Here is a 27,161-nt window from a genome sequence, read left to right as displayed (position 1 = left end):
CAAAGCCGCCCGTCTGTCCTGAACCTTCAGAGCCGTCCGTCAGTCAGGAGCCGCTAGAGCCTTCCGTCAGACAGGAGCCGCCAGAGCCGCCCACCAGACAGGAGCCGCCAGAGCCGACCGCCAGACAGGAGCCGCCAGAGCCGACCGCCAGACAGGAGCTGCCAGAGCCGCCCGCCAGACAGGAGCTGCCAGAGCCACCCGCCAGACAGGAGCTGCCAGAGTCGTCAGTCAGCCAGGAGCTGCCAGAGCTACCTGTCACGCCAGCGATGCCGGAATTCCCCCTCAGTCCGGTGCTGCCCTTCAGTCCGGTGCTGCCCCTCAGTCCGGTGCTGCCCCTCAGTCCGGTGCTGCCCCTCAGTCCGGTGCTGCCCCTCAGTCCGGTGGGGTTAATATGGAGGGTCGCCATTAAGAGGAGGCCACGGAAGCGGGGATTAACTATGGTGGGGTGGGGGCCACGTCCAGAGCCGCCACCGTGGACAGATGCCCACCCAGACCCTCCCCTATAAGTTCAGGTTTTGCGGCCGGAGTCCGTACCTTGGGGGGGGGGGGGGGGTACTGTCACGTTCCTGACCTTATTTCCTTTGTTTAGTCTTGTTTAGTTGGTCAGGACGTGAGCTGGGTGGGCATTCTATGTTATGTGTTTCTATGTTTGGTTTAGGGTTGTCAACTAGCCTGATATGGTTCTCAATCAGGGGCAGGTTTTTTACGTTTCCTCTGATTGGGAACCATATTTAAGTAGGCTGTTCTCACTGTTTGTTTGTGGGTGATTGTTCCTGTTCGTGCGTTCGTTGTCTGTATGTTCACATATTCAGGTCTGTAGCGTCGTTAGTTTCATTTTCTGTTTATTGTTTTGTTCGTGTTGTTAAGTGTTTCCAATAAATATGGAAACGTACCACGCTGCGCTTTGGTCCTCCTCTCTTCCACCTAACGACGAGCGTTACAAGTACAGGATCAGGAAGTCTGGAATGACTGGCCCAGGGTTGCTGTGACCTGGTTGGCTGGTTGTAAATTGGAACATTTTGTTTATTAAAAACATTCTAGAACTCCATTTCTGTAATACCAGTAGTCTCTCTTTGAAATGCTATTCAAGAACAGGTGCATGGACCTTTTGTATCAGAAGTACCTATTTTTACATACAGTGGGGAGAACAAGTATTTGATACACTGCCGATTTTGCAGGTTTTCCTACTTACAAAGCATGTCGAGGTCTGTAATTTTTTATCATAGGTACACTTCAACTGTGAGAGACGGAATCAAGAATCAAGATAATAATAAAACAAAAAGCAAGATAATCACATTGTATGATTTTTAAGTAATTAATTTGCATTTTATTGCATGACATAGGTATTTGATCACCTACCAACCAGTAAGAATTCCGGCTCTCACAGACCTGCTAGTTTTTCTTTAAGAAGCCCTCCTGTTCTCCACTCATTACCTGTATTAACTGCACCTGTTTGAACTCATGTACATGTATAAAAGACACCTGTCCACACACTCAATCAAACAGACTCCAACCTCTCCACAATGGCCAAGACCAGAGAGCTGTGTAAGGACATCAGGGATAAAATTGTAGACCTGCACAAGGCTGGGATGGGCTACAGGACAATAGGCAAGCAGCTTGGTGAGAAGGCAACAACTGTTGGCGCAATTATTAGAAAATGGAAGAAGTTCAAGATGATGGTCAATCACCCTCGGTCTGGGGCTCCATGCAAGATCCCACCTTGTGGGGCATCAATGATCATGAGGAAGGTGAGGGATCAGCCCAGAACTACACGGCAGGACCTGGTCAATGACCTGAAGAGAGCTGGGACCACAGTCTCAAAGAAAACCATTAGTAACACACTACGCCATCATGGATTAAAATCCTGCAGCGCACGCAAGGTCCCCCTGTTCAAGCCAGCGCATGGAGAAGGTCTGTATGGAGGAGTGGGCCAAAATCCCTGCTGCAGTGTGTGCAAACCTGGTCAAGAACTACAGGAAACGTATGATCTCTGTAATTGCAAACAAAGGTTTCTGTACCAAATATTAAGTTCTGCTTTTCTGATGTATCAAATACTTATGTCATGCAATAAAATGCAAATTAATTACTTAAAAATCATACAATGTGATTTTCTGGATTTTTGTTTTAGATTCCGTCTCTCACAGTTGAAGTGTACCTATGATAAAAAATTACAGACCTCTACATGCTTTGTAAGTAGGAAAACCTGCAAAATCGGCAGTGTATCAAATACTTGTTCTCCCCACTGTATCTCGCACACAGTGATACATTAAATCTGTGTTTTTAAGTCTTGGAGAGGAAGACACACACAGCCAACAATGGCAAACAGTACTCATCAATCTAGTCCATTAAGAATAATAGTCATGTTTCCATAGTGATCTATTAGACAAATAGAACCCTGAGAACACACCACATAGACAACAAAGACTATACAGGATACAGCCATGGTCTGAGGCTATACTAAGCACTAGTAACAACAGGTGTCATTAAATCAATTAAAATGTATTTACCTAACCATTTAGCTAGAATATAGAAGTTCAATGCTAAATCCATCAACTGAACTTCCCAGCAAAACATTGAATGACCTCTGATTCCTTTCTCTACCAATCGGATCATTGATGTCATATCAGCCATTACTTTACTCTCCAATATCAACATCCTGTCACTACTTATCAGGGGTACATATCTGGAGGCAGCTGCCCAGGCCTGTACTACTCTGACCAGGGGTGCATGTTATGTCTTCACACCACACTGCAGTTGCAGAGATACAAGAGCAGACTTGTATCTAAGTTAAGTTCGGGAGCGAGCCAAACAGGCTCGACTATCTCTCTGCTAAGGTCGTGTCACCTGTCGTGTTCCATCATTTCTGGTTTCACCTTGATACACTGTGGCTCCGCTTCCTGACAGAGTGGAGTGGAACTGAGCAGGGCAGTGACATGTTTCCCCTCAGGGGAGAACAGGAAGGAAGGTTTCTCACCTAGTCAATGTGCTAGGTACAACAAAAAACAGTTATCTAGGCCAGGGCATATGTTGGGTGTTAGTTTACTAGTTACTCCATTCAACAACTGAACACAGAAATGGGATACAAGAAAAACTAGGATGTCTTGATCTTCAAATTGAATTTGTGTTTGTTTAGTACACTAGGATCTGGTGTTAGTGTGTCCCTTACCTGGTATACATGGTAAGCGTTGGCAGCGCGGCCTTGCAGAAACACAGAGGGAATCCAGACATTGATTAGAGCACGGTGAGCCCTGGGTTTGAGAAGTACACAGTAGAGGGTAAAGACACTGTAGTATTCATGGCAGGAAAGCTATCATTCATTCCAAATACTACTAAAGTGAGGGTCTTCAAGACATGTCAAGAATTCACTACTATTACTATGCTTATACAAAGACTATTCAGTCAGGAATTATAACCATGAAGTGCAACAATATTTGCCTGGCTACCCATCCACATCTCTCCGATCAAACGCCATCCCCACTAACGTTTCTTCTCCATGATGAATGTATGGAGAGATTGATAGAGCAGCAGAATTCAATTCAGGATGAGTTGTCTGGCAAGTAGAGTATAAAACCATGATAACTTTTACCTCGGTGTCCCAGGGGCAGCAGGTCATTTAAAAAAGGGCTACTACCTACATTACAACTCCATGCAGAGACCTTTCATTAAGGAAATGGAAAGAACCCCAAGGGAGATAAATTGTTACCCAGAGGACACACTGTTTCAGACACTCAGGGTGTGTTCAAAATCGGAAACTATCCCATATATAGTACACTACTTTTGACTAGAGCTCTATGGGCCCTGGTCCAAAGTAGTCCACTATATAGGGAATAGGCTGCTATTTCAGGCACCCAGTAATAGCCAGGTGTTACAGCCCTCTTAACCTCTACTCCTGTTCCATATGTTTAATGAGGGGCAGAACTGATTTAAACAGCACAGTGACATAGCAACAGCCTCCCTCCCTCTCTCATCACAAAGGTTGAACTGTGTTCTCTATTCACCAGAACAAATAAGGACAGTCATCATGAGGGTGACCAGCTCAACTCTGTTTTACCACTCCTCTCCTAATGAGACATGGGTCATCCCTGGATCAGGAGAGCTACTGTAGTGTCAACAGGCTTTCTTTACAACTAGACATTTACACATGTGAAAATTGTAGTCATTTAGCAGACGCTATTATCCAGAGAGACTTACCGCTAGTGCATTCATCTTAAAGCGCAATTACGCCACTTATCAGCCTCATATACATAGCAGTGTCTACATATGTGAAAACGCTGTGTTTCTATGATCCGTGGTTAAAAACATATAGTCCTAAAAAATGCTTCTCTCTGACATCACAGAACGGGTTTCTAGCCAGAGGTAGGGTAGTTATAGCCAGAGGTAGGGTAGTTATAGCCAGAGGTAGGGTAGTTATAGCCAGAGGTAGGGTAGTTATAGCCAGAGGTAGGGTAGTTATAGCCAGAGGTAGGGTAGTTATAGCCAGAGGTAGGGTAGTTATAGCCAGAGGTAGGGTAGTTATAGCCAGAGGTAGGGTAGTTATAGCCAGAGGTAGGGTAGTTATAGCCAGAGGTAGGGTAGTTATAGCCAGAGGTAGGGTAGTTATAGCCAGAGGTAGGGTAGTTATAGCCAGAGGTAGGGTAGTTATAGCCAGAGGTAGGGTAGTTATAGCCAGAGGTAGGGTAGTTATAGCCAGAGGTAGGGTAGTTATAGCCAGAGGTAGGGTAGTTATAGCCAGAGGTAGGGTAGTTATAGCCAGAGGTAGGGTAGTTATAGCCAGAGGTAGGGTAGTTATAGCCAGAGGTAGGGTAGTTATAGCCAGAGGTAGGGTAGTTATAGCCAGAGGTAGGGTAGTTATAGCCAGAGGTAGGGTAGTTATAGCCAGAGGTAGGGTAGTTATAGCCAGAGGTAGGGTAGTTATAGCCAGAGGTAGGGTAGTTATAGCCAGAGGTAGGGTAGTTATAGCCAGAGGTAGGGTAGTTATAGCCAGAGGTAGGGTAGTTATAGCCAGAGGTAGGGTAGTTATAGCCAGAGGTAGGGTATTTCCTTGCTCCCCTCGTCACTGCGAATCTCATAGAGTTTGAAAATCACTGTTTCTAAAATGTTTTAACTTTTGATGATGTCATCTATAAAATGGTAGAAATGTGCCATTTTCACACATGTAGACACTGGTGCTGTACTGGAGATAATGAAAATTAGGTTGAAAAGTGGTGGAATTGCCCTTTAAGATAGCTGGGTGAGACAGACAAATACCACAGTCATAGTAAGTACAATTTTACCTCAATAAAGTAGTTATCATAAAGTACTAGCCAGGTTCTATTAGCAGTTAGTACAACACCTGCATATATACAGTAATGTACACTACATGGCCAAAAGTAGTCCAACATCTCATTCCAAAATCATGGGCATTAATATGGAGTTGGTCCCCCCTTTGCTGCTATAACAGCCTCCACTCTTCTGGGAAGGCTTTCCACTAGATGTTGGAACATTGCTGCGGGGACTTGCTTCCATTCAGCCACAGGAGCATTAGTGAGGTTGGGCGCTGATGTTAGGCAATTCGAAACAGGAAAGGGCCTTCCCCAAACTGTCGCCACAAAAAGCACGGAATCATCTAGAATAGCATTGTATGCTTTAGCGTTAAGATTTCCCTTCACTGGAACTAAGGGGCCCGAACCATGAAAAACAGCCCCATACCATTATTCCTCCTCCACCAAATGTTACAGTTAGCAATATGTATTCAGGCAGGCAGCGTTCTCCTGGCATCCGCCAAACCCAGATTCATACGTCGGACTGCCAGATGGTGAGGCGCTATTCATCACTTCAGAGAACGCATTTCCACTGCTCCAGGGTTCAATGGTGGCGAGCTTTACACCACTCCAGCTGACGCTTGGCATTGTACATGGTGATCTTATGCCTGTATGTGGCTGCTCGGCCATGGAAACCAATTTCATGAAGCTCCCGACTAACAGTTAATGTGCTGACGTTGCTTCCAGAGGCAGTTTGGAACTCTGTAGTGACTGTTGCAATCGAGGACAGACGATTTATACATGCTACGCGCTTCAGCACTCGGCGGTCCCATTCTGTGACCTTGTGTGGCCTACCACTTCGTGGCTGAGCCGTTGTTGCTCCTAGATGTTTTCACATCACAATAACAGCATTTAGAGTTGACCAGGGCAGCTCTAGCAGGGCAGAAATGTAACAAACTGACTTGTTGGAAAGGTGGTATCCTATGACGCTGTCAAGTTGAAAGTCACTGAGCTCTTCAGTACAGGGCATTCTACTGCCAATGTTTGTCTATGATTGCATGGCTGTGTGCTCAATTGTATACACCTGTCAACAACAGCTGAAAAAGCCAAATCCACTAAAATTAAGAGGTGTCCACATACTTTTGGCCATGTGTATGTTTACAGTATACCAAGTTTATAGCGTACTAGGAATAATGTGGTTTAGTATCTTCTGACTGGGGAGCTACAGGGCTGGGGTTGGCCACTGTCAGAGGTTTTCAAAGAGAGAGGTAGAGGGAGAAACCAGGAGTAAGAGGAAGAAAGACATTTTCAGAGATGTCTGTAAACTGTCCCCTACCTTCCCTCACCTGAGGTGATAGAGATACAGACGATAATGATCAAGCTGAGACATGGGGCCAGACATACACATATATATAGTAGGGACACCACTCATGTGATAAGAGAAGCTGCTTACGTCTCAAAATCTGATAGGCTGGGGTCGTCAGAAGTCTGGCTCAGGTCACCAGGAACCTTTATTCAAAAGCAAGGCGAGAGATGGAGAGCGAGAGAAGGAGAAAGAGAGAGCGAGAGAAAAATCAAAATGTCACTGTTTATACAAAATGTCACGTCAGCAACCCTCTACACACCCCTGTGTGTCTGCGCTAAAGGGTTGGGTAGACCCTGAGGGAGGTGTCTGTCTGTGTGACTAGTGAAGCAGAGCACCATGACATTACTGTACTCTGCCCCCCATCCCCATCCCCATACCATCACATCAACGTACTGTACACACTAGTAAAGCTCAGTGTGTGACCCCATAGGGAGTCTTGTTGTTGTTAATCCCTGGATTGGAGGGAGTTCCAGCAGCAGAGGAGGATACTGTTACCCAGCATGGCTGTAAGGGATCACTATAATCTGTCTGTTTCTTCTCCTTAAATCCCCCATGGCCCTGGGACACATGCAGGGGTAATCCTTTGTGTGTGTGTCAACACCCTTCTGTCTTTCATTTTCAATATGTCTATGCGAGAAGAAAATGGTCTGGTGTAGAGAGGATGAAGTTGGGCTGTCACACCCCAGAGACAGGGCCACAGGGCTGAGATAGAGTGGGCCAAATCACCTCTACTCCCCTCCAGCCCCAGCCCCCTGTGTCAGGTCTGGAAAGTGAAGTCACAAGCTCTGCTGGTTGGCTACTGCGTAGCAACCTAGCAGTGCCAAAATCTCTCGTCTGCCCTAGAAAGCCTATGTACAGTTGAAGTCAGAAGTTTACATACACCTTGCCAAATACATTTAAACTCAGTTTTTCACAATTCCTGACATTTAATCCTAGTAAAAGTTCCCTGTCTTAGGTCAGTTAGGATCACCACTTTATTTTAAGAATGTGAAATATCAAAATAATAGTAGAGAGAATGATTTATTTCAGCTTTTATTTCTTTCATCACATTCCCAGTGGGTCAGAAGATTACATACACTCAATTAGTATTTGGTAGCAGGGCTTTGTGATGGCCACTCCAATACCTTGACTTTGTTGTCCTTAAGTCATTTTTCCACAACTTTGGAAGTATGCTTGCGGTCATTGTACATTTGGAAGACCCATTTGTGACCAAGTTTTAACTTCCTGACTGATGTCTTGATGTTGCTTCAATATAACCACATAATTTTCCTGCCTCATGATGCCATCTATTTTATGAAGTGCACCAGTCCCTCCTGCAGCAAAGCACCCCCACAACATGATGCTGCCACCCCCGTGCTTCACGGTTGGGATGGTGTTCTTCGGCTTGCAAGCCTCCCCCTTTTTCCTCCCAACATAACGATGGTCATTAAGGCCAAACAGTTCTATTTTTTTTCATCAGACCAGAGGACAATTCTCCAAAAAGTACAATCGTTGTCCCCATGTGCAGTTGCAAACCGTAGTCTAGCTTTTTTATGGCGGTTTTGGAGCAGTGGCTTCTTATTGCTGAGCGGCCTTTCAGGTTATGTCGATATAGGACTCGTTTTACTGTGGATATAGATACTTTTGTACCTGTTTCCTCCAGCATCTTCACAAGGTCCTTTGCTGTTGTTCTGGGATTGATTTGCACTTTTCGCACCAAAGTACGTTCATCTCTAGGAGACAGAACGCGTCTCCTTCCTGAGCGGTATGACGGCTGCGTGGTCCCATGGTGTTTGTACAGATGAATGTGGTACCTTCAGGCATTTGGAAATTGCTCCCAAGGATGAACCAGACTTGTGGAGGTCAACAATTTTTTTCTGAGGTCTTGGCTGATTTCTTTTGATTTTCCCATGATGTCAAGCAAATAGGCACGGAGTTTGAAGGTAGGCCTTGAAATACATCCACAGGTACACCTCCAATTGACTCAAATTATGTCAATTAGACTATCAGAAGCTTCTAAAGCCATCACACAATTTTCTGGAATTTTCCAAGCTGTTTAAAGGCACAGTCAACTTAGTGTATGTAAACTTCTGACCCACTGGAATTGTGATACAGGGAATTATAAGTGAAATAATCTGTCTGTAAACAATTGTTGGAACAATTACTTGTGTCATGCACAAAGTAGATGTCCTAACCGACTTGCCAAAACTATAGTTTGTTAACAAGACATTTATGGAGTGGTTGAAAAACGAGTTTTAATGGCTCCAACCTAAGTGTATGTAAACTTCCGACTTCAACTGTAAATTACGATCGCAAAGACATCCAAACATAATTTTTTAGACGCATGTTTTGGGCTCTAAAATGTGTTTATTATGATCAAGTTCGATCCCCACACTGAATTATTTCAAAGTTCGCTACAAATTGAGATATTTAATGAAATAGTGATCCATTCTGACTACTAAATTGTTGTCACACAGGACCATGTGTTGGCACAGACCAATCATGGGCCGGTAGGCTACGAGAAGGCTCTTTGCCGGTTGACTCTCTCAGGCAAGATGAAAACGATTACGTAAACTATGATCCTTTGCTAGTTGCGTACACTTTCACCATCATCCTTAGTGATTTTTTGGATGCCATTCAAATCCTTCCGGCTTCATGCGCCATCAGGAGTTTTTCAGAGGGAATCTTGGATGACGTCAGCGCTACTATCTACTTTGTCAAAGAAAGTCCTCTACTACTTAACAATCAAGAAGAAGATTATATACGATTGAAGTGATTTGAGGACCGAACTTCTATTGGTTTTAATGACCAGGGGACCAGAGGGCTGGTCAGCCACCCAGTGTGCAGCCAGAGCTGGGCCAGCAGATGAGGGCTTGAGCTCTAGAATAAGAGGTGGTATCTGTAGCCTAGGGCAGTTGATTTATAACCGAGTGGCCAACAATCTCCCCCTGGGTGTGTGTGTGTGTGTGTGTGTGTGTGTGTGTGTGTGTGTGTGTGTGTGTGTGTGTGTGTGTGTGTGTGTGTGTGTGTGTGTGTGTGTGTGTGTGTGTGTGTGTGCATGTAGAGGGTAACTCACTGGTCCTCTGAGGTCAATGAGTTCCTGTTTCATCTGGATGATGAGGTGGTCCTTGGCCATTAGAGAACGGTACAGACGCTCATTGAACTCTATCAACTCGCCATGCATCTCAGCCACCTAGGAAAAACACACACACACACACAAAGGGTTAGTTACGGTCTGGAACACACACCCACCTGATCCTTACAGCGGTATATGAACTAAAATAACAGACTCCAAATAACAGTCAAAAATGATACACGGCGGAACTGTAAAACAGACAGTTTGGCAAGAAAGTACAATTAGCTAAAAGGATGCTCATGCACATGAGTTACCCTCTATACACACACACACACACACACACACACACACACACACACACACACACACACACACACACACACACACACACACACACACACACACACACACACACACACACACACACACACACACAGGGTGGTTGAGTCCAGGCTGCTTGTGACATCAGCCTTCAGTGTCCCTAACAGACCTGGACAGGATGATAGGTTGCTGCCACCAGCGTGTCACGAACAGAGACAGCTAGACAGCTGTGACATGCATTCATTTGTCTGAGGACATCAGGTGTCAGGGTAGATTGAGGAAAGGGACGACTGTGTATGACAGGTGAATGATGTAATTTCTGATGTCTAAACCCATCACTGACCCCAATACATGGAGGATACCACCTCAAACACACTGGGTTATGATCCTAAACATTGTAGAGACTCAATGTTCTAACCTGGTTGTCTGTTTTGGAATGTTTGGCATGAAAACGACCAAGGAATTACCTTAGTATCAGGCTAGTTAAAGAATGGTTTCTTTAAGAGGGCTCTTTGTTGTGAGGGAGTAAGAGTACAGACAATCCTTATCTTATAGTGAAACGTTGAAAACTAACCTCAACATGGCATCTGGGAGAAGTGAGGAAACAAACTTTCCGTTTGTTTGTTTTCCAGCTTGGCTATAATTATCTCATAGTTAGCTAACATTTCAATATTCACCTGGCTTTCTAGTTCACTATTAATACATAGACTCGTGTTTATCTTTCCAGACTTTAGAATGAATTCAAACACAGTGACCTCAGGACCAGGTAGAGAGAGTTGGACATTAAAATGCAGAACTTGACATCTTTGAAGGCAGCACCATCAAGTCCTGCTTCCACTGTTTCTACTTTGAAATGCACTCAACATTCAACTTTCCCATCTCAGGAGTGAACCTGCAGCTTCCTTGAAGTCATCTAACTCTACAGAGACCGGGAGATACAAAGGGCATAGTGAATGATGTGAATACACACAAACACACACACACACAAACAAGCACGCATGTGCTGTGGTGGAAAAAGTAACCAATTTTTATACCTGAGTAAAATTAAAGATACATTAAAACAGAATGACTTAAGTAACAGTGAAAGTCACCCAGTAAAATACTACTTGAGTAAAAGTATTTGGTTTTAAATCTACTTAACCCTTGTGTTGTCTTAAGGGTCAAAAATGACGGGCCACTATGTTTAACAGCAGAGAAACCCCCTAAATTATATTTTTTCAACTTGAAATTTGATGACTTTCCTAGAGTGACCCCAACATTAGAAAAAGTTAAACATCACCTTTGTTCATATTTCTGTGAAAGCTGTACACCACCAGGGTACAAAGATTGTCTTAGGGTCATTTTTTACCCGGCAGTTTAAAAATCATTTACACACCACAAAAACCACAAAGACACACACACACACACACACACAACGACAAATTGAGATTGTGTGCTACTGATTGAACTCAGACAAAACTAAAACTTTATTGAGCATGTGCAGCATCTCCCCTCCACGACCCCACACGACTCAAGTTCACAGACAAAATAAAAACTATTTCAGACAAAATAAACATTTCTTGAAAGCATTGTTTACTAATGGGTAATGCAGTCAGAGGCTATAAAGGTGCTGCAGATGACAGTCCCCCCAGTTGTCTCTTTGCTGAAGCCATGAGTGCACGTTTCAGTGCCCAGCAGGTCATAGATCTGATTTATTCAGATGTCCAGGAGGAACAAGAGAACAATGATTTAGAAGAGGAGGTATCTGAAGAAGAAGATGGGGAAGAATACAACCCAGAGTATGATGCATCATCTTCAGATGAAGAAGAAATCCCCCAAGCTGAAAGAGACATTTTTGTCAAAGAACAGCTAAATAACATGGTCCTTGTCACCATATGACATCCAGGGCAGCATGGCAGCATAACATGTCATAAGGATGACCCCAGGGCCCACAAGACATGCAGTTACCCATGCCCAGGACATCGCCTCAACATTCTACATGTTCATCACACCAGCCATCGAAAAAATCATCCCAGAGATGACACATTTGGAGGGTTTCCGTAAATATAGAGACAACTGGATAAGGATGGATGAGATTGACCTGCGTGCCTACATAGGGCTGCTAGTCTTAGCGGGTGTGTATAGGTCCCGATGCGAGGCTACATGTAGTCTCTGGGATGCAGAAAGTGGAAGGACGATTTTCCATGCCACGATGCCACTGAAAGTCCTTCACACTTTCTCAAGACCTGCAAGACGTGTGAGAGACAAACTGGCGGCCATAAGAGAGGTCTGGGAGAAGTGGGTGGAGCGTCTGGTTCCATTCAGAGGTACATTTTTATTTTCATATCTGTAATGTAAGTGATTTTCACTGTTAATTTTATTATGTATTGCTGTAATATCATTGATTTATGTGACTGTTTTCTGTGACACTGATACTAATTACTGATAGCAATCTCTTTTGTCAAAAGGTCGCTGTCCTTTCCGGCAGTATATGCCCAGCAAGCCAGCAAAGTGTGGCATCAAGATACGGGTGGCCTGTGACGCACAATCCAGCTACGCTTGGAAGATGCAAGTCTACACAGGGAAGCCGACCAGTGGAGGCCCAGAGAAGAACCAGGGGATGCGGGTTGTGCTTGATGTGACAGATGGACTGAGGGGGCACAATGTCACGTGTGACAATTTCTTCACCTCTTATGAACTCAGCCAGCAGCTCCTGAAGAGGAAGATCACCATGGTTGGCACAGTTAGAAAGAACAAGCCTGATCTCCCCCTGCAATCCTCGCAACAAGGGGGAGAGAGGCCTTCTCATCAAAGTTTGCCTTCACCCCCACCACATCTAGTTTCTTACCTCCCAAAGAGGAACAAGAATGTGGTCCTCCTGAGCAAAATGCACAAAACGTCTGAGATCAGTGATCGAGAGGACAGGAAGCCAGCCATCATCCTGGACTACAACCACAACAAAGGAGGCGTGGACAACCTGGACAATGGGATTGGAACTTACAGCTGCAGGAGGATGACTGCCCGCTGGCCCCTGGTCATCTTCCATAACATCAATGATGTGTCCTCATACAACACCTTCGTGATATGGAACAAGATCAACCCTACCTGGATGCCTGATAAGCGGAACAAGAGGAGGGTGTTCCTGGAGCAGCTGGGAAAGGCACTTGTAACCCCACACATTCAAAGAAGGGAGTGCCTCCCCACACAGTAGCATCTGCTGTGTTTGTGAAAACTGTTCAGAAGGCTGAATCTTGTCCTGATTCACCTGCAGCTGGGGCAGGCAAGAGGAGATGCCAATTCTGCCCCCCCCAAGAAGGACTGTTAAACAAATACTATGTGCTGCACATGAGAAATACATCTGCAAAGTCCATGCACACACACTTGCATACTGTCCTACATGTGCTAATTAGAGTTGATTGATTTATGTTCACGTTTTTGTTTTGTATCTATTATGCTATTTATTGTTGTTTATACACCTTGTGGGTGGGGGCAATGGTTCAAAAAATGGGAGAAGACTAGTACTTTATAGTTGAATTCCTTATTGTACAGTATATAACAATATCACTATGTTGCCCAAAAAGTTCAAGACTGTTATTGTTTCCCTTCAATAAAATGCATTCAAAACTACTTCCTGCACATTTCTGCTACTTTCTTAGGCTATACAGGTGCTATCTCTTGCTAAAAATTGTTTATACCTATGCAGTACCTTTAGCAATAATAATAATAATAAACCTCTACTTTAATAAGGAAAACAATTATGACAGGTGTGTTGTAATAAAAATGAGTGGTGTCCACTGTTTAAATGCAGTCTTTCTGCATTGTGAAGAGGGAAAACCCAGATATTCAAAGTTTGTGATGAATGACAGGTTGTTTCTTCATGCAAAATAGATTTGGGGTTTAAAATTCAATTAAGCTGCTTTATTTTAGGGGTTTAGTGAAGGAGGGTCATTTGTTTTACCCTTAGGACAGGGGGAGTATACAGAATGTTAAGACTACACAAGGGTTAAATGCAGTGGTGGGAAAAGTAATCAATTGTCATACTTGAGTGAAATTAAAAAGTTAAAATTTTACAAATGCAGTATTCGTTCTTCGTGAGTCCGCCAGATCAGAGGCAGTAGGGATGACAATACGTTATATTGATAGGTGTGAATTAGACCATATTGCTGTCCTGCCTGAGCATTCAAAATGTAACAAGCACTTTTGGGTGTCAAGGAAAATGTATGGGAGTAAAAAGTACATGTTTTCTTAAGTAATGTTATGGTGTAAAAGTTGTCAAAAAATAAAATAAATGTAAGGTAAAGTACAGATATTTTTACACCACTGCACGTGCAAGCACACCCTAAAGCCTTAAAAGAAGCCAAACAAATAAAAAGGTTGGTGGAAATATGCACTGAGTGTACAAAACATTAGGAACACCATGACAGACTGACCAGGTGAATCCATGTGAAAAATATGATCCATTATTGATGTCACTTGTTAAATCCACTTCAATCAGTGTAGATCAGGGGTGTCAAACTCAAATACCCAGTGGGCCAAAATGTAAAACCTGAACAAAGTCGCGGGCCAACATTGAACAAATTAACCTTTTAATATGGACCCAAACAAGTTTTGCTTTAACATTGAATATGGAACAAGCATCGCTTATTACCATACAATATATAATTTAATAGTGGAGACATGCAAAATCGAATTTCAAATGAAAAAACACATCAATGGCATTCATTTATTAAATAAATAAAATGTAAATAAAAATCGTATGCCTCTTTTCTATTTGCAGCCTTCTGATTTAAATACCAAAATAAACTTTTTCCACTGGCTAATAATTTTACAAATAAAATGATAATAAATCAATCAACCATTCAAGCCCATGCCTTGTAGCAAGAAAAAGTGCACAAAGAAAACGTTAATTATTGCACACTGATCTAATCTGATGTGCCCAAGCCAGCACTTTGTGATGTGGCTTTTTTGAACATATTCTGTTGTGAAACCAAACTTATTTTCATCTCCTCTACTTTCTGGCTCCTTTGAGTCATGTCCAGGTCCTTGTATTTGTCAATGGTGTTTCGTTTCATAGTGTCGTCTAATGTTGTACTCCTTACTTACAGCCACGTTGACTCCACAAACAAGACAAACAGGTTTGTCTTTTACATATGTAAACAGATATTCTGCCTCCCACTTGTTCAGAAAGCTCCTGTTTTCTGCCTTTCTTTTCGCCATTTTTGGGAAGGGATAGCGCGCTGACAGTTGTAGCGTCTATGTTGCTATGACTACTGTCACAGAGGAGAGGGCGTTTCTGGGTCCTGTCCTGATTGGCGCGCGAAAACAACAGCAGAGCATTATGGGATTCGTAGTATTAGCGGTGAATGCGCTGTATAATACCGGCGGGCCAGCTCTAGTAGTAATTTGGTATTGTCTCGCGGGCCAAATATAATTACCCCGCGGGCCAAATTTGGCCCGCGGGCCAGAGTTTGACACCCATGGTGTAGATGAAGGGGAGGAGTCAGGTTAAAGAAGGATTTGTAAGCCTTGAGACAATTGAGACATGGATTGTGTATGTGTGCCATTCAGAGGGTGAATGTAGGGCTGGGCAGTATACCGTATTTTACTATATACCGGTATTGATGCACAGACCGGTTTGGGTTTTTACTTTACCTTCTATAACGGTATTTTAATGTTTAGTTTGTTAAATGTGATATGCAGTGTGTAACATCCATTTTTATAGTTTACTCCGTTACTTGAGTGATCCCTCTCCACTCTCTCTCTCCATGTAGCTTTCCACACAGACCTAGCCCCGCCCCCTGTCACTCAACTTGCTTGACCACAACTTGCTTTCAGTCTGCATGGTCAATGCAACACATGCAAAAATGTTGATGTTTCTTAATATAAATCCACAATTAGTTCGTGTTTCTTACATCTGCAAGTAGCTAGTTTGTATTTTCTTAGCAAGTTGGGCCAAAATCGTGTTAGCCACTAATGCTAATCGCTAGTTAGCTGGCTAGCTAGCCTGTAAATGTACTGAATCAGAGCGAATGTAGCTAGCTAATACGGCCTGATAATAACAGGGATGGTGCAACCTAAATCAGCATGTTGTTTGTGCAACAGTATCTTCTAAATAAAAAAGGAATACGTGAAGCATGACTATGTTAGCTACATGAAGTAGTTAAGAGAAAACATTAAATGCAGCCAAAGGTTATAGGGTCCTCCAGGAAACACTGACCATCACTTTGGTTCCTACCCTGTCACAATTACTCCTCCCTGGCATTTTCATTTGTTGTCATGTTAAACAAACAACACTGTATTCAAAGTGCCCACTATTATATTCTAACTATATAATTAGAATAATCATTATATTTCCATGATTCCAACAGTTCACCCAAGTGTTTTGCTCTAAACCACAATTGCAACATTTGGTAAGAAATTAGGCCTAAATTGCTTGCCCATATCGTGCAGCCCTACGTGGCAGTGTGGAACTTATCTACAATGAGTGCAGGAAATGCAGAAATTGAGGAAAATGCTGAAAAGTATTTTAGGTTGAAGTTGAATTGAACAGTATAAAACAATCAGAATGGAGAAGGACCCATTGAAATCATTTAGAATACATGTGTTTCCACCCTGAGGTCACGCACTACTCATAAAGAAAATGTAGAACTTTTATTATTCAAAAACATAATACTGTCAAATACCGTAAATAAAAAATAAAAAATACTGTGATATTATATTTTCTCAATATCGCAAACCCGTAGGTGAATGTGCAAAACAAAAGATTTAAGTGCCTTTGAACAGTAGTAGGTGCCAGGCGCACTGGTTTGAGTATGTCAAGAACTGCAACGCTGCTGGGTTTTTCAGGATCAACAGTTTCCCGTGTGTATCAAGAATGGCCCACCACCCAAAGGACATCCAGCCAACTTGACACAACTGTGGGAAGCATTGGAGTCAACATGAGCCAGCATCCCTGTGGAATGCTTCAACACCTTGTAGAGTCCATGCCCGACGAATTTAGGCGTTTTCTTTTTTGGGGGGGGGTGCAACTCAATATTAGGAAGGTGTTCCTAATGTTTTGTACACTCAGTGTAATTGGCTATTCTAAGCACTAAGGTTACAATAGTATATATGAACATTGTTTTCACAGAAAAGTTACATTTTTTGGTATCTGGAAGTGTGACCTGTCAGATGCAATGAAACTCTCATGTTCTACGACTGAGTGGAATTTCTTTGAATTGTTCAGAATTAAATTCTGTCACTCAAACTGAAATGTTATATCCTGTGGGGTGTGGTCAATTCCCAAATTCTGAAATAAGCACAACAGTGACATGCACACACATACACGACTCAGCTGGCATTTGGAAAAGGCCAGGCTGGGTACCATCAGTACCGACAGCGAGGTCCAACACAGCCGCGTCACCTTTGACAGCCTCCCTGTGGGGAACACTGAATAACACATCAGAAAGGTTCCTAGCTACCACCTCTGAACAACAAAACTCACTGATAGACCCAGTCGGTATTAGTTCATAGAAAGAAATCCATCAATTGAAATAAATTCATTAGGCCCTAATTTATGGATTTCACATGAATGAGCAGGTGCGCAGCCATGGGTTGGCCTGGGAGGGCACAGGCCCACGAACACACAGCCTCCTTTTCCCTACGTGGGAGCATTGCAAACCGTAGGTCGGGATTTGTGACCTAGCTATATTGTAACATCCGGCGCCGAAACGAGATGGCCGCCTCGCTTCGCGTTCCTTGGAAAATATGCAGTATTTTGTTTTTTTATGTGTTATTTCTTACATCGGTACCCCAGGTAATCTTAGGTTTCATTACATACAGTCGGGAGGAACTACTGAATATACGATTAACGTCAACTCATCATCGTTCCTACCAGGAATATGACTTTCCCGAAACGGATCCAGTGTTTTGCCTTCCACCCAATACAATGGATCTGATCCCAGCCGGCGACCCTGTGCGACGCCGTAAAAGGGGCAAACGAGGCGGTCTCCTGGCCAGGCTTCGGAGACGGGCACATCGCGCTCCACTCCCTAGCATACTACTCGCCAATGTCCAGTCTCTTGACAATAAGGTTGATGAAATCCGAGCACGGGTAGCATTCCAGAGAGACATCAGGGATTGCAACGTGCTCTGCTTCACGGAAACATGGCTAACTCAAGAGACGCTAACGGAGTCGGTGCAGCCAGCTGGTTTCTTCATGCATCGCGCCGACAGAAACAAACATCTTTCTGGTAAGAAGAGGGGCGGGGGGGTATGCCTTATGATTAACGAGACGTGGTGTGATCATCATAACAACACACAGGAACTCAAGTCATTCTGTTCACCTGATCTAGAACTCCTCACAATCAAATGTCGACCGCATTATCTACCAAAGGAATTCTCTTCGGTCATAATCACAGCCGTATATATTCCCCCCCAAGCAGACACATCGATGGCCCTGAACGAACTTTATCTGACTCTTTGTAAACTGGAAACCACACACCCTGAGGCTGCATTCATCGTAGCTGGGGATTTTAACAAGGCTAATCTAAAAACAAAACTCCCTAAATTCTATCAGCATATCGATTGTGCTACCAGGGCTGGAAAAACCCTAGATCATTGTTATACTAATTTCCGCGACGCATATAAGGCCCTCCCCCGCCCCCCTTTCGGAAAAGCTGACCACGACTCCATTTTGTTGATTCCAGCCTACAAACAGAAACTAAAACAACAAGCTCCCGCGCTCAGGTCTGTTCAACGCTGGTCCGACCAATCTGATTCCACGCTTCAAGACTGCTTCGATCACGCGGATTGGAATATGTTCCGCATTGCGTCCAACAACAATATTGACGAATATGCTGATTCGGTGAGCGAGTTCATTAGGAAGTGCATTGACGATGTCGTACCCACAGCAACGATTAAAACATTCCCAAACCAGAAACCGTGGATTGACGGCAGCATTCGCGTGAAACTGAAAGCGCGAACCACTGCTTTTAACCAGGGCAAGGTGACCGGAAGCATGACCGAATACAAACAGTGTAGCTATTCTCTCCGCAAGGCAATCAAACAGGCTAAGTCCCAGTACAGAGACAAAATCGAGTCGCAATTCAACAGCTCAGACACAAGAGGTATGTGGCAGGGTCTACAGTCAATCACGGATTACAAAAAGAAAACCAGCCCCGTCGCGGACCAGGATGTCTTGCTCCCAGACAGGCTAAACAACTTTTTTGCCCGCTTTGAGGACAATACAGTGCCACTGACACGGCCCCCTACCAAAACCTGCGGGCTCTCCTTCACTGCAGCCGAGGTGAGTAAAACATTTAAACGTGTTAACCCTCGCAAGGCTGCAGGCCCAGACGGCATTCCCAGCCGCGTCCTCAGAGCATGCGCAGACCAGCTGGCTGGTGTGTTTACGGACATATTCAATCAATCCTTATCCCAGTCTGCTGTTCCCACATGCTTCAAGAGGGCCACCATTGTTCCTGTTCCCAAGAAAGCTAAGGTAACTGAGCTAAACGACTACCGCCCCGTAGCACTCACTTCCGTCATCATGAAGTGCTTTGAGAGACTAGTCAAGGACCATATCACCTCCACCCTACCGGACACCCTAGACCCACTCCAATTTGCTTACCGACCCAATAGGTCCACAGACGACGCAATCGCAACCACACTGCACACTGCCCTAACCCATCTGGACAAGAGGAATACCCATGTGAGAATGCTGTTCATCGATTACAGCTCAGCATTTAACACCATAGTACCCTCCAAACTCGTCATCAAGCTCGAGACCCTGGGTCTCAACCCCGCCCTGTGCAACTGGGTCCTGGACTTCCTGACGGGCCGCCCCCAGGTGGTGAGGGTAGGTAACAACATCTCCACCCCGCTGATCCTCAACACTGGGGCCCCACAAGGGTGCGTTCTGAGCCCTCTCCTGTACTCCCTGTTCACCCACGACTGCGTGGCCATGCACGCCTCCAACTCAATCATCAAGTTTGCGGATGACACTACAGTGGTAGGCTTGATTACCAACAACGACGAGACGGCCTACAGGGAGGAGGTGAGGGCCCTCGGAGTGTGGTGTCAGGAAAATAACCTCACACTCAACGTCAACAAAACAAAGGAGATGATTGTGGACTTCAGGAAACAGCAGAGGGAGCACCCCCCTATCCACATCGACGGGTCAGTAGTGGAGAAGGTGGAAAGTTTTAAGTTCCTCGGTGTACACATCACGGACAAACTGAATTGGTCCACCCACACAGACAGCGTCGTGAAGAAGGCGCAGCAGCGCCTCTTCAACCTCAGGAGGCTGAAGAAATTCGGCTTGTCACCAAAAGCACTCACAAACTTCTACAGATGCACAATCGAGAGCATCCTGTCGGGCTGTATCACCGCCTGGTACGGCAACTGCTCCGCCCACAACCGTAAGGCTCTCCAGAGGGTAGTGAGGTCTGCAGAACGCACCACCGGGGGCAAACTACCTGCCCTCCAGGACACCTACACCACCCGATGTCACAGGAAGGCCATAAAGATCATCAAGGACAACAACCACCCAAGCCACTGCCTGTTCACCCCGCTATCATCCAGAAGGCGAGGTCAGTACAGGTGCATCAAAGCAGGGACCGAGAGACTGAAAAACAGCTTCTATCTCAAGGCCATCAGACTGTTAAACAGCCACCACTAACATTTAGCGGCCGCTGCCAACATACTGACTCAACTCCAGCCACTTTAAAAATGGGAATTGATGGAAATTATGTAAAAATGTACCACTAGCCACTTTAAACAATGCCACTTAATATAATGTTTACATACCCTACATTACCCATCTCATATGTATATACTGTACTCTATATCATCTACTGCATCTTGCCATCTTTATGTAATACATGTACCACTAGCCACTTTAAACTATGCCACTTTATGTTTACATACCCTACAGTACTCATCTCATATGTATATACCGTACTCTATACCATCTACTGCATCTTGCCTATGCCGTTCTGTACCACCACTCATTCATATATCTTTATGTACATATTCTTTATCCCTTTACACTTGTGTGTGTATAAGGTAGTAGTTGTGGAATTGTTAGGTTAGATTACTTGTTGGTTATTACTGCATTGTCGGAACTAGAAGCACAAGCATTTCGCTACACTCGCATTAACATCTGCTAACCATGTGTATGTGACTAATAAAATTTGATTTGATTTGATTTGAACTACTGAACAACACAGCAGCTTTTCGGCATGTTTTGTTATTTCGGAATAACTACAAATCAGAGTGTAGAATATGAGACCATTCCAGAACATCAGATAATTCAGCAACACTCCATCCATTCATCACCTCTTTATTTGTGCTGTAACTTTCAAATAGGACATTAAAAAAGAGAGAATTAATTTGAAGCGTGAAGGAAACCAGTTAATTCTCATTGAGAGGGAGATACGTTTTTACTCCGAGGCCGTGCCGGCTGACTTGCACATAGAGGTGTATTTCCAGCCCACCACAGCCATGTGCTAGGCTAGCACTCCCAATGTGGTTAAAAGGCAAGGAGTTCACACATGGCTGACAACACTTCCAACCTCAAAACCCACAATGCAGCACTGGTCAGGAAGAAAGGACCAAGTCACTGCATTCATTCATTCAATGTTTTGTTTAACTGGGTTTGAATTTAGAAACATTGTCATTGTGCTTGTGTATTTCAGCTCTTTCCTTCAAAACTCTCAGAAATAGCAATGAATCTTATTGAAAGCAGAGTTAGTTTAGGTTTATGGTAAGTTCTATTGGACCTACAAACTAACTTAACAGTAAAGTTTCCTGGCCCAGGCACTCTCTGCTTGTGACAGTTCTATATGGCATCGTTGTGATGCAGGTGATACTGACAGTTCTCTTCTCCTTTCGCCTACACCCTCATTCCCTTTCTGCCACCCTCCCTCTCTTCCTCCCCTCGCCCACCCCCTCCTCCCTCTCTCTCTTCCTCCCTCTCTCTCTCTCGCTCTTCCTTCCTCCCTCCCTCCCTCCCCTCTCTCTTCCTCCCTTCTCCCTCGCTCTTCCTCCCCTCGCTCCTCCTTCTCCCTCGCTCCTCCTCCCCTCCCTATCTCTTCCTCCCCTATCTTCCCCTCTCTCCCCCTCTTCCCTCCCTCCCTCCTCTCTCTCTCTCTCTCCTCCCTCCCTCCCACTCTTCCTACCTACCTCCCTCTCGCTCTCTCTCCCTCCCTCTCGCTCTCTCTCCGTTCCTCCTCTCTCTCTCTTCCTCCCCTCCAACCTCTCTCTTCCTCCCCTCAACCTCTCTCTTCCTCTCTCTCTCTCGCCTCCCTCCCGCTCTTCCTACCTACCTCCCTCTCGCTCTCTCTCCCTCCCTCCTGCTCTCTCTCCATTCCTCCCATCTGTCTTCCTCCCCTCCCTCCCTCCTCCCTTCCATCCTTCTCTCTCTCTTCCGCCCCTCCCTCCCCCTCTCTTTCCCTCCCCTCCCTCCCTCTAGCTCTTCCTCCCCTCCCTCTCACTCTTCCTCAACCTCCCACTCTCCCACTCTCTCCCTCCCTGCCTCCTTCTCGCTCTCCCCTCCCTCCCTGTCTCTCTTCCTCCCCTCCCTCTCTCCCACACATCCCTGCCTCCCTCTCTTGCCCCTCCCTCCCTCTCTTCCTCCCCTCTCTCTCTCTCTCTCTTCTGCCCATCCCTCCCTCCCTCTCTCGCCCCTCCCTCCCTCTTCCTTCCTACCCATCCCTCCCTCCCGCCCCTCCCTCTCTCTTCCTTCCTACCCTCCCTCTCTCTTCCCCCCCCCCCCCCTCTCTCTTTCCGCCTCCCTCCCTCCCTCCCCTCTCTCTTCCTCCCTTCTCCCTCGCTCTTCCTCCCCTCGCTCCTCCTTCTCCCTCGCTCCTCCTCCCCTCCCTATCTCTTCCTCCCCTATCTTCCCCTCTTCCCTCCCTCCCTCCTCTCTCTCTCTCTCCTCCCTCCCTCCCACTCTTCCTACCTACCTCCCTCTCGCTCTCTCTCCCTCCCTCTCGCTCTCTCTCCGTTCCTCCTCTCTCTCTCTTCCTCCCCTCCAACCTCTCTCTTCCTCCCCTCAACCTCTCTCTTCCTCTCTCTCTCTCGCCTCCCTCCCGCTCTTCCTACCTACCTCCCTCTCGCTCTCTCTCCCTCCCTCCTGCTCTCTCTCCATTCCTCCCATCTCTCTTCCTCCCCTCCCTCCCTCCTCCCTTCCATCCTTCTCTCTCTCTTCCGCCCCTCCCTCCCCCTCTCTTTCCCTCCCCTCCCTCCCTCTAGCTCTTCCTCCCCTCCCTCTCACTCTTCCTCAACCTCCCACTCTCCCACTCTCTCCCTCCCTGCCTCCTTCTCGCTCTCCCCTCCCTCCCTGTCTCTCTTCCTCCCCTCCCTCTCTCCCACACATCCCTGCCTCCCTCTCTTGCCCCTCCCTCCCTCTCTTCCTCCCCTCTCTCTCTCTCTCTCTTCTGCCCATCCCTCCCTCCCTCTCTCGCCCCTCCCTCCCTCTTCCTTCCTACCCATCCCTCCCTCCCGCCCCTCCCTCTCTCTTCCTTCCTACCCTCCCTCTCTCTTCCCCCCCCCCCTCTCTCTTTCCGCCCATCCCTCCCTCTCTTGCCACTCCCTCCCTCTCTCTCCCTCCTCTCTCTTCCGCCCCTCCCTCTCTTCCGCCTCTCTCTCTCTCTTCCGCCCATCCCTCCCTCGCCACTCCCTCCCTCTCTCTTCCTCCCTCCTTCTCTCTCTTCCGCCTATCTCTCTCTCCCGCCCATCCCTCCCTCCCTCTCTCATCCTCCCCTCTCGCCCCCCTCCTCTCTCTCTTCCGCCCCTCCCTCTCTCGCTTTCTCTCCCGACCATTCGTCCCTCCCTCCCTCTATCGCCCCTCCCTCCCTCTCTCTTCCTTCCCATCCCTCCCTCCCTCTCTTCTTCCCCTCCCTCCCTCTCTCCCTCCTTCTCTCTCTCTTCCGCCCCTCCTTCTCTCCCTCTCTCTCTTCCGCCCATCCCTCCCTCCCCCTCTCTTCCCTCCCCTCCCCTCCCTCTCTCTCTCCCACCCTCTCTCTACCTCCTCTCTCTCTTCCGCCTCTCTCTCCCGCCCATCCCTCCCTCCCTCTCTCTTCCGCCCCTCCCCCTCTCCCCCGGCCATCCATACCTCTCTCTCCCCCGCCCATCCCTACCTCTCTCTTCCTCCCCTCCCTCCCTCTCTCTCCCCCTCCCTCCCCTCCCTTCCGCCCCTCCCTCTCTTCCGCCTCTCTCTCTCTCTTCCGCCCATCCCTCCCTCGCCACTCCCTCCCTCTCTCTTCCTCCCTCCTTCTCTCTCTTCCGCCTATCTCTCTCTCCCGCCCATCCCTCCCTCCCTCTCTCATCCTCCCCTCTCGCCCCCCTCCTCTCTCTCTTCCGCCCCTCCCTCTCTCGCTTTCTCTCCCGACCATTCGTCCCTCCCTCCCTCTATCGCCCCTCCCTCCCTCTCTCTTCCTTCCCATCCCTCCCTCCCTCTCTTCTTCCCCTCCCTCCCTCTCTCCCTCCTTCTCTCTCTCTTCCGCCCCTCCTTCTCTCCCTCTCTCTCTTCCGCCCATCCCTCCCTCCCCCTCTCTTCCCTCCCCTCCCCTCCCTCTCTCTCTCCCACCCTCTCTCTACCTCCTCTCTCTCTTCCGCCTCTCTCTCCCGCCCATCCCTCCCTCCCTCTCTCTTCCGCCCCTCCCCCTCTCCCCCGGCCATCCATACCTCTCTCTCCCCCGCCCATCCCTACCTCTCTCTTCCTCCCCTCCCTCCCTCTCTTCCCTCCCTCTCTCTCCCCCTCCCTCCCCTCCCCTCCCTCTCTCTCCCCCTCCCTCCCCTCCCTCTCTCCCCCTCCCCTCCCTCCCCTCCCTCTCTCTCCCCCTCCCTCCCCATCTCTCTCTCTCTTCTGCCCATCCCTCCCTCCCTCCCTCTCTCTTCCTTCCTACCCTCCCTCTCTCTTCCTCCCCTCTCTTCCTCCCCCCTCTCTCTTCCTTCCTACCCTCCCTCTCTTCCTCCCCCCTCTCTCTCTTTCCGCCCCTCCCTCTCTCGCTCTCTCTATCTTCATCCCCTCCCCCTCTCTCTCCCTCCCTCTCTCTCTTTCCGCCCCTCCCTCTCTCGCTCTCTCTATCTTCATCCCCTCCCCCTCTCTCTCCCTCCCTCTCTATCCCTCCCTCTCCCTCCCCTCCCTCTCTCTCCCTCCCCATCTCTCTCTCTCTTCTGCCCATCCCTCCCTCCCCTCCCTCTCTCTCCCCCTCCCTCCCCATCTCTCTCTCTCTTCTGCCCATCCCTCCCTCCCTCCCTCTCTCTTCCTTCCTACCCTCCCTCTCTCTTCCTCCCCTCTCTTCCTCCCCCCTCTCTCTTCCTTCCTACCCTCCCTCTCTCTTCCTCCCCCCTCTCTCTCTTTCCGCCCCTCCCTCTCTCGCTCTCTCTATCTTCATCCCCTCCCCCTCTCTCTCCCTCCCTCTCTCTCTTTCCGCCCCTCCCTCTCTCGCTCTCTCTATCTTCATCCCCTCCCCCTCTCTATCCCTCCCTCTCCCTCCCCTCCCCTCCCTCTCTCTCCCCATCTCTCTCTCTCTTCTGCCCATCCCTCCCTCCCTCCCTCTCTCTTCCTTCCTACCCTCCCTCTCTCTTCCTCCCCTCTCTTCCTCCCCCCTCTCTCTCTTTCCGCCCCTCCCTCTCTCGCTCTCTCTATCTTCATCCCCTCCCCCTCTCTATCCCTCCCTCTCTCCCCTCCTTCTCTCTCGCTCCCACCCTCCCTCTCTCTTCCTCCCCTCCCGCCCTCTCTTCCCTCCCTCCTCTCTCTCTTCCGCCCCTCCCTCTCTCGCTCTCTCTATCTTCATCCCCTCCCTCCCTCTCTCTCCTCCATCCCTCCCTCTTCCTCCCCCTCTCTCTTCCTCCCCGCCCTCCCTCTCTTCCTCCCCGCCCTCTTTCTCTTCCTCCCCGCCCTCTTTCTCTTCCTCCCCGCCCTCCCTCTCTTCCTCCCCGCCCTCTCTCTCTCCCTCTTTACCCTCCCCCTTTCTCTTCCTCCCCTCCCACCCTTCCCTCCCTCCCTCGCTCTCTCTTCCATCCCGCCCTCCATCTCTACCTTCCATCCTATCTTCCTCCCCTCCCTCTCGCTCTCTTTTCCTCCCCTCACTCCCTCCCGCTCTCTTTTCCTCCCCTCACTCCCTCTTCCTCCACTCTCTCCCCAGGATGTGCTGATGCTGAGCTGGGAGTACCATCCCAAGCAGAAACGGCCACCATAGCTGACCTGCTATCTAACACAAGTAATTGGATGTGAAACAAGTCTAAAGAGAGAGCGGAGAGAAGCGGAAAGAGGAGACGACAGGCTTAGCTTTCCCTCAGAGGAGGGAGGAAGATAGGGGAGAGATTGGTGTCAGTGCCTGGGTGCACACAGTCCCTCTCTCACTTTACCCAGAAATCACTACAAACAGGAAGTGACCCGGGTGGGGGTGGGGGGGGCACACCACATGCTGAGCTGTTCACTCCACTCAGATGGGCACACAAACACACACATAGGCAATTTGTTGGGCCTTATTTAATCCATCCTTCTTATTAATTTTTAAGATCAATATATGAGTGGCATCAGTGGAGCTTGTTTCCAGGCTGCTATTATTGTGAGTCTTTTCTAAACTAAACAGAAAGAAAGACTTAATAATTGTTGTGGTGTTTCTGCTGCTGGATAATTAATATGAGAGAGAGACAGAGACATACAGAGAGAGAGAGAGAGAGAGAGGGATAGAGAATGAGAGAGAGAGAGAGAGATAGAGAGAGAGAGAGACAGAGCGAGAGAGGCAGAGACAGACAGAGAGAGAAAGACAGAGAGAGAGAGAGAGAAAACACATCAAAAGATCCAGAGATCCCAAAGGAGTCTCCGACCCATATCACACTGTTATCACATACACATCTCTCCTCCACAAAACCATTAATACATCCCATAATAGTACCTTACAATAAGTCTGGTTAGAAAGACTTTAGATTATACAGGTGGTTATTCCATATCCAATTCTATACCATTTCACTGTGGCCACAGTGGAATGTAAAACCCATTGTCAATAGCAACAGACAACAGCACTAGCTAACCATCTGCATGTTTCTACAACTTCAGAGAGAGCATAAACAGGCAAACCAGTTGGTAACATCAACAAATGTACTGTCTACTCTGCTTAGGGAAGCCCTATTGAGACCGACAAGCAAGTAAATATCGCATCAATAAGACAGTTCAGAAATAAGTGAAAAAATAGCAGAATTATTT

General features: G+C 47.1%; 1 protein-coding gene across 3 annotated transcripts in view; it reads right to left on the bottom strand.

Annotated features, from left to right (window-relative positions):
• LOC139571296 (sorting nexin-29-like) overlaps positions 1 to 27,161 on the bottom strand; it is a 184,245-nt gene that overhangs the window by 44,465 nt on the left and 112,619 nt on the right. For 2 of the 3 annotated variants that reach the window (XM_071394048.1, XM_071394049.1), the window contains 3 exons: positions 9,662 to 9,778; positions 6,694 to 6,749; positions 3,167 to 3,248 (listed from right to left, as the gene is read on the bottom strand). In XM_071394048.1, coding sequence (XP_071250149.1) covers positions 3,167 to 3,248; positions 6,694 to 6,749; positions 9,662 to 9,778 — 255 coding nt within the window. The remainder of the gene's footprint in view (positions 1 to 3,166; positions 3,249 to 6,693; positions 6,750 to 9,661; positions 9,779 to 27,161) is intronic. The other variant, XM_071394050.1, reaches the window with a different exon arrangement.

This window comes from Salvelinus alpinus, chromosome 3 (assembly GCF_045679555.1).
Source record: "Salvelinus alpinus chromosome 3, SLU_Salpinus.1, whole genome shotgun sequence".
Taxonomy (NCBI): Eukaryota; Metazoa; Chordata; class Actinopteri; order Salmoniformes; family Salmonidae; genus Salvelinus; species Salvelinus alpinus.
The sequence above is the reverse complement of the archived record's forward strand: the minus strand, read 5'-3'. Positions and strand labels throughout refer to the sequence as shown.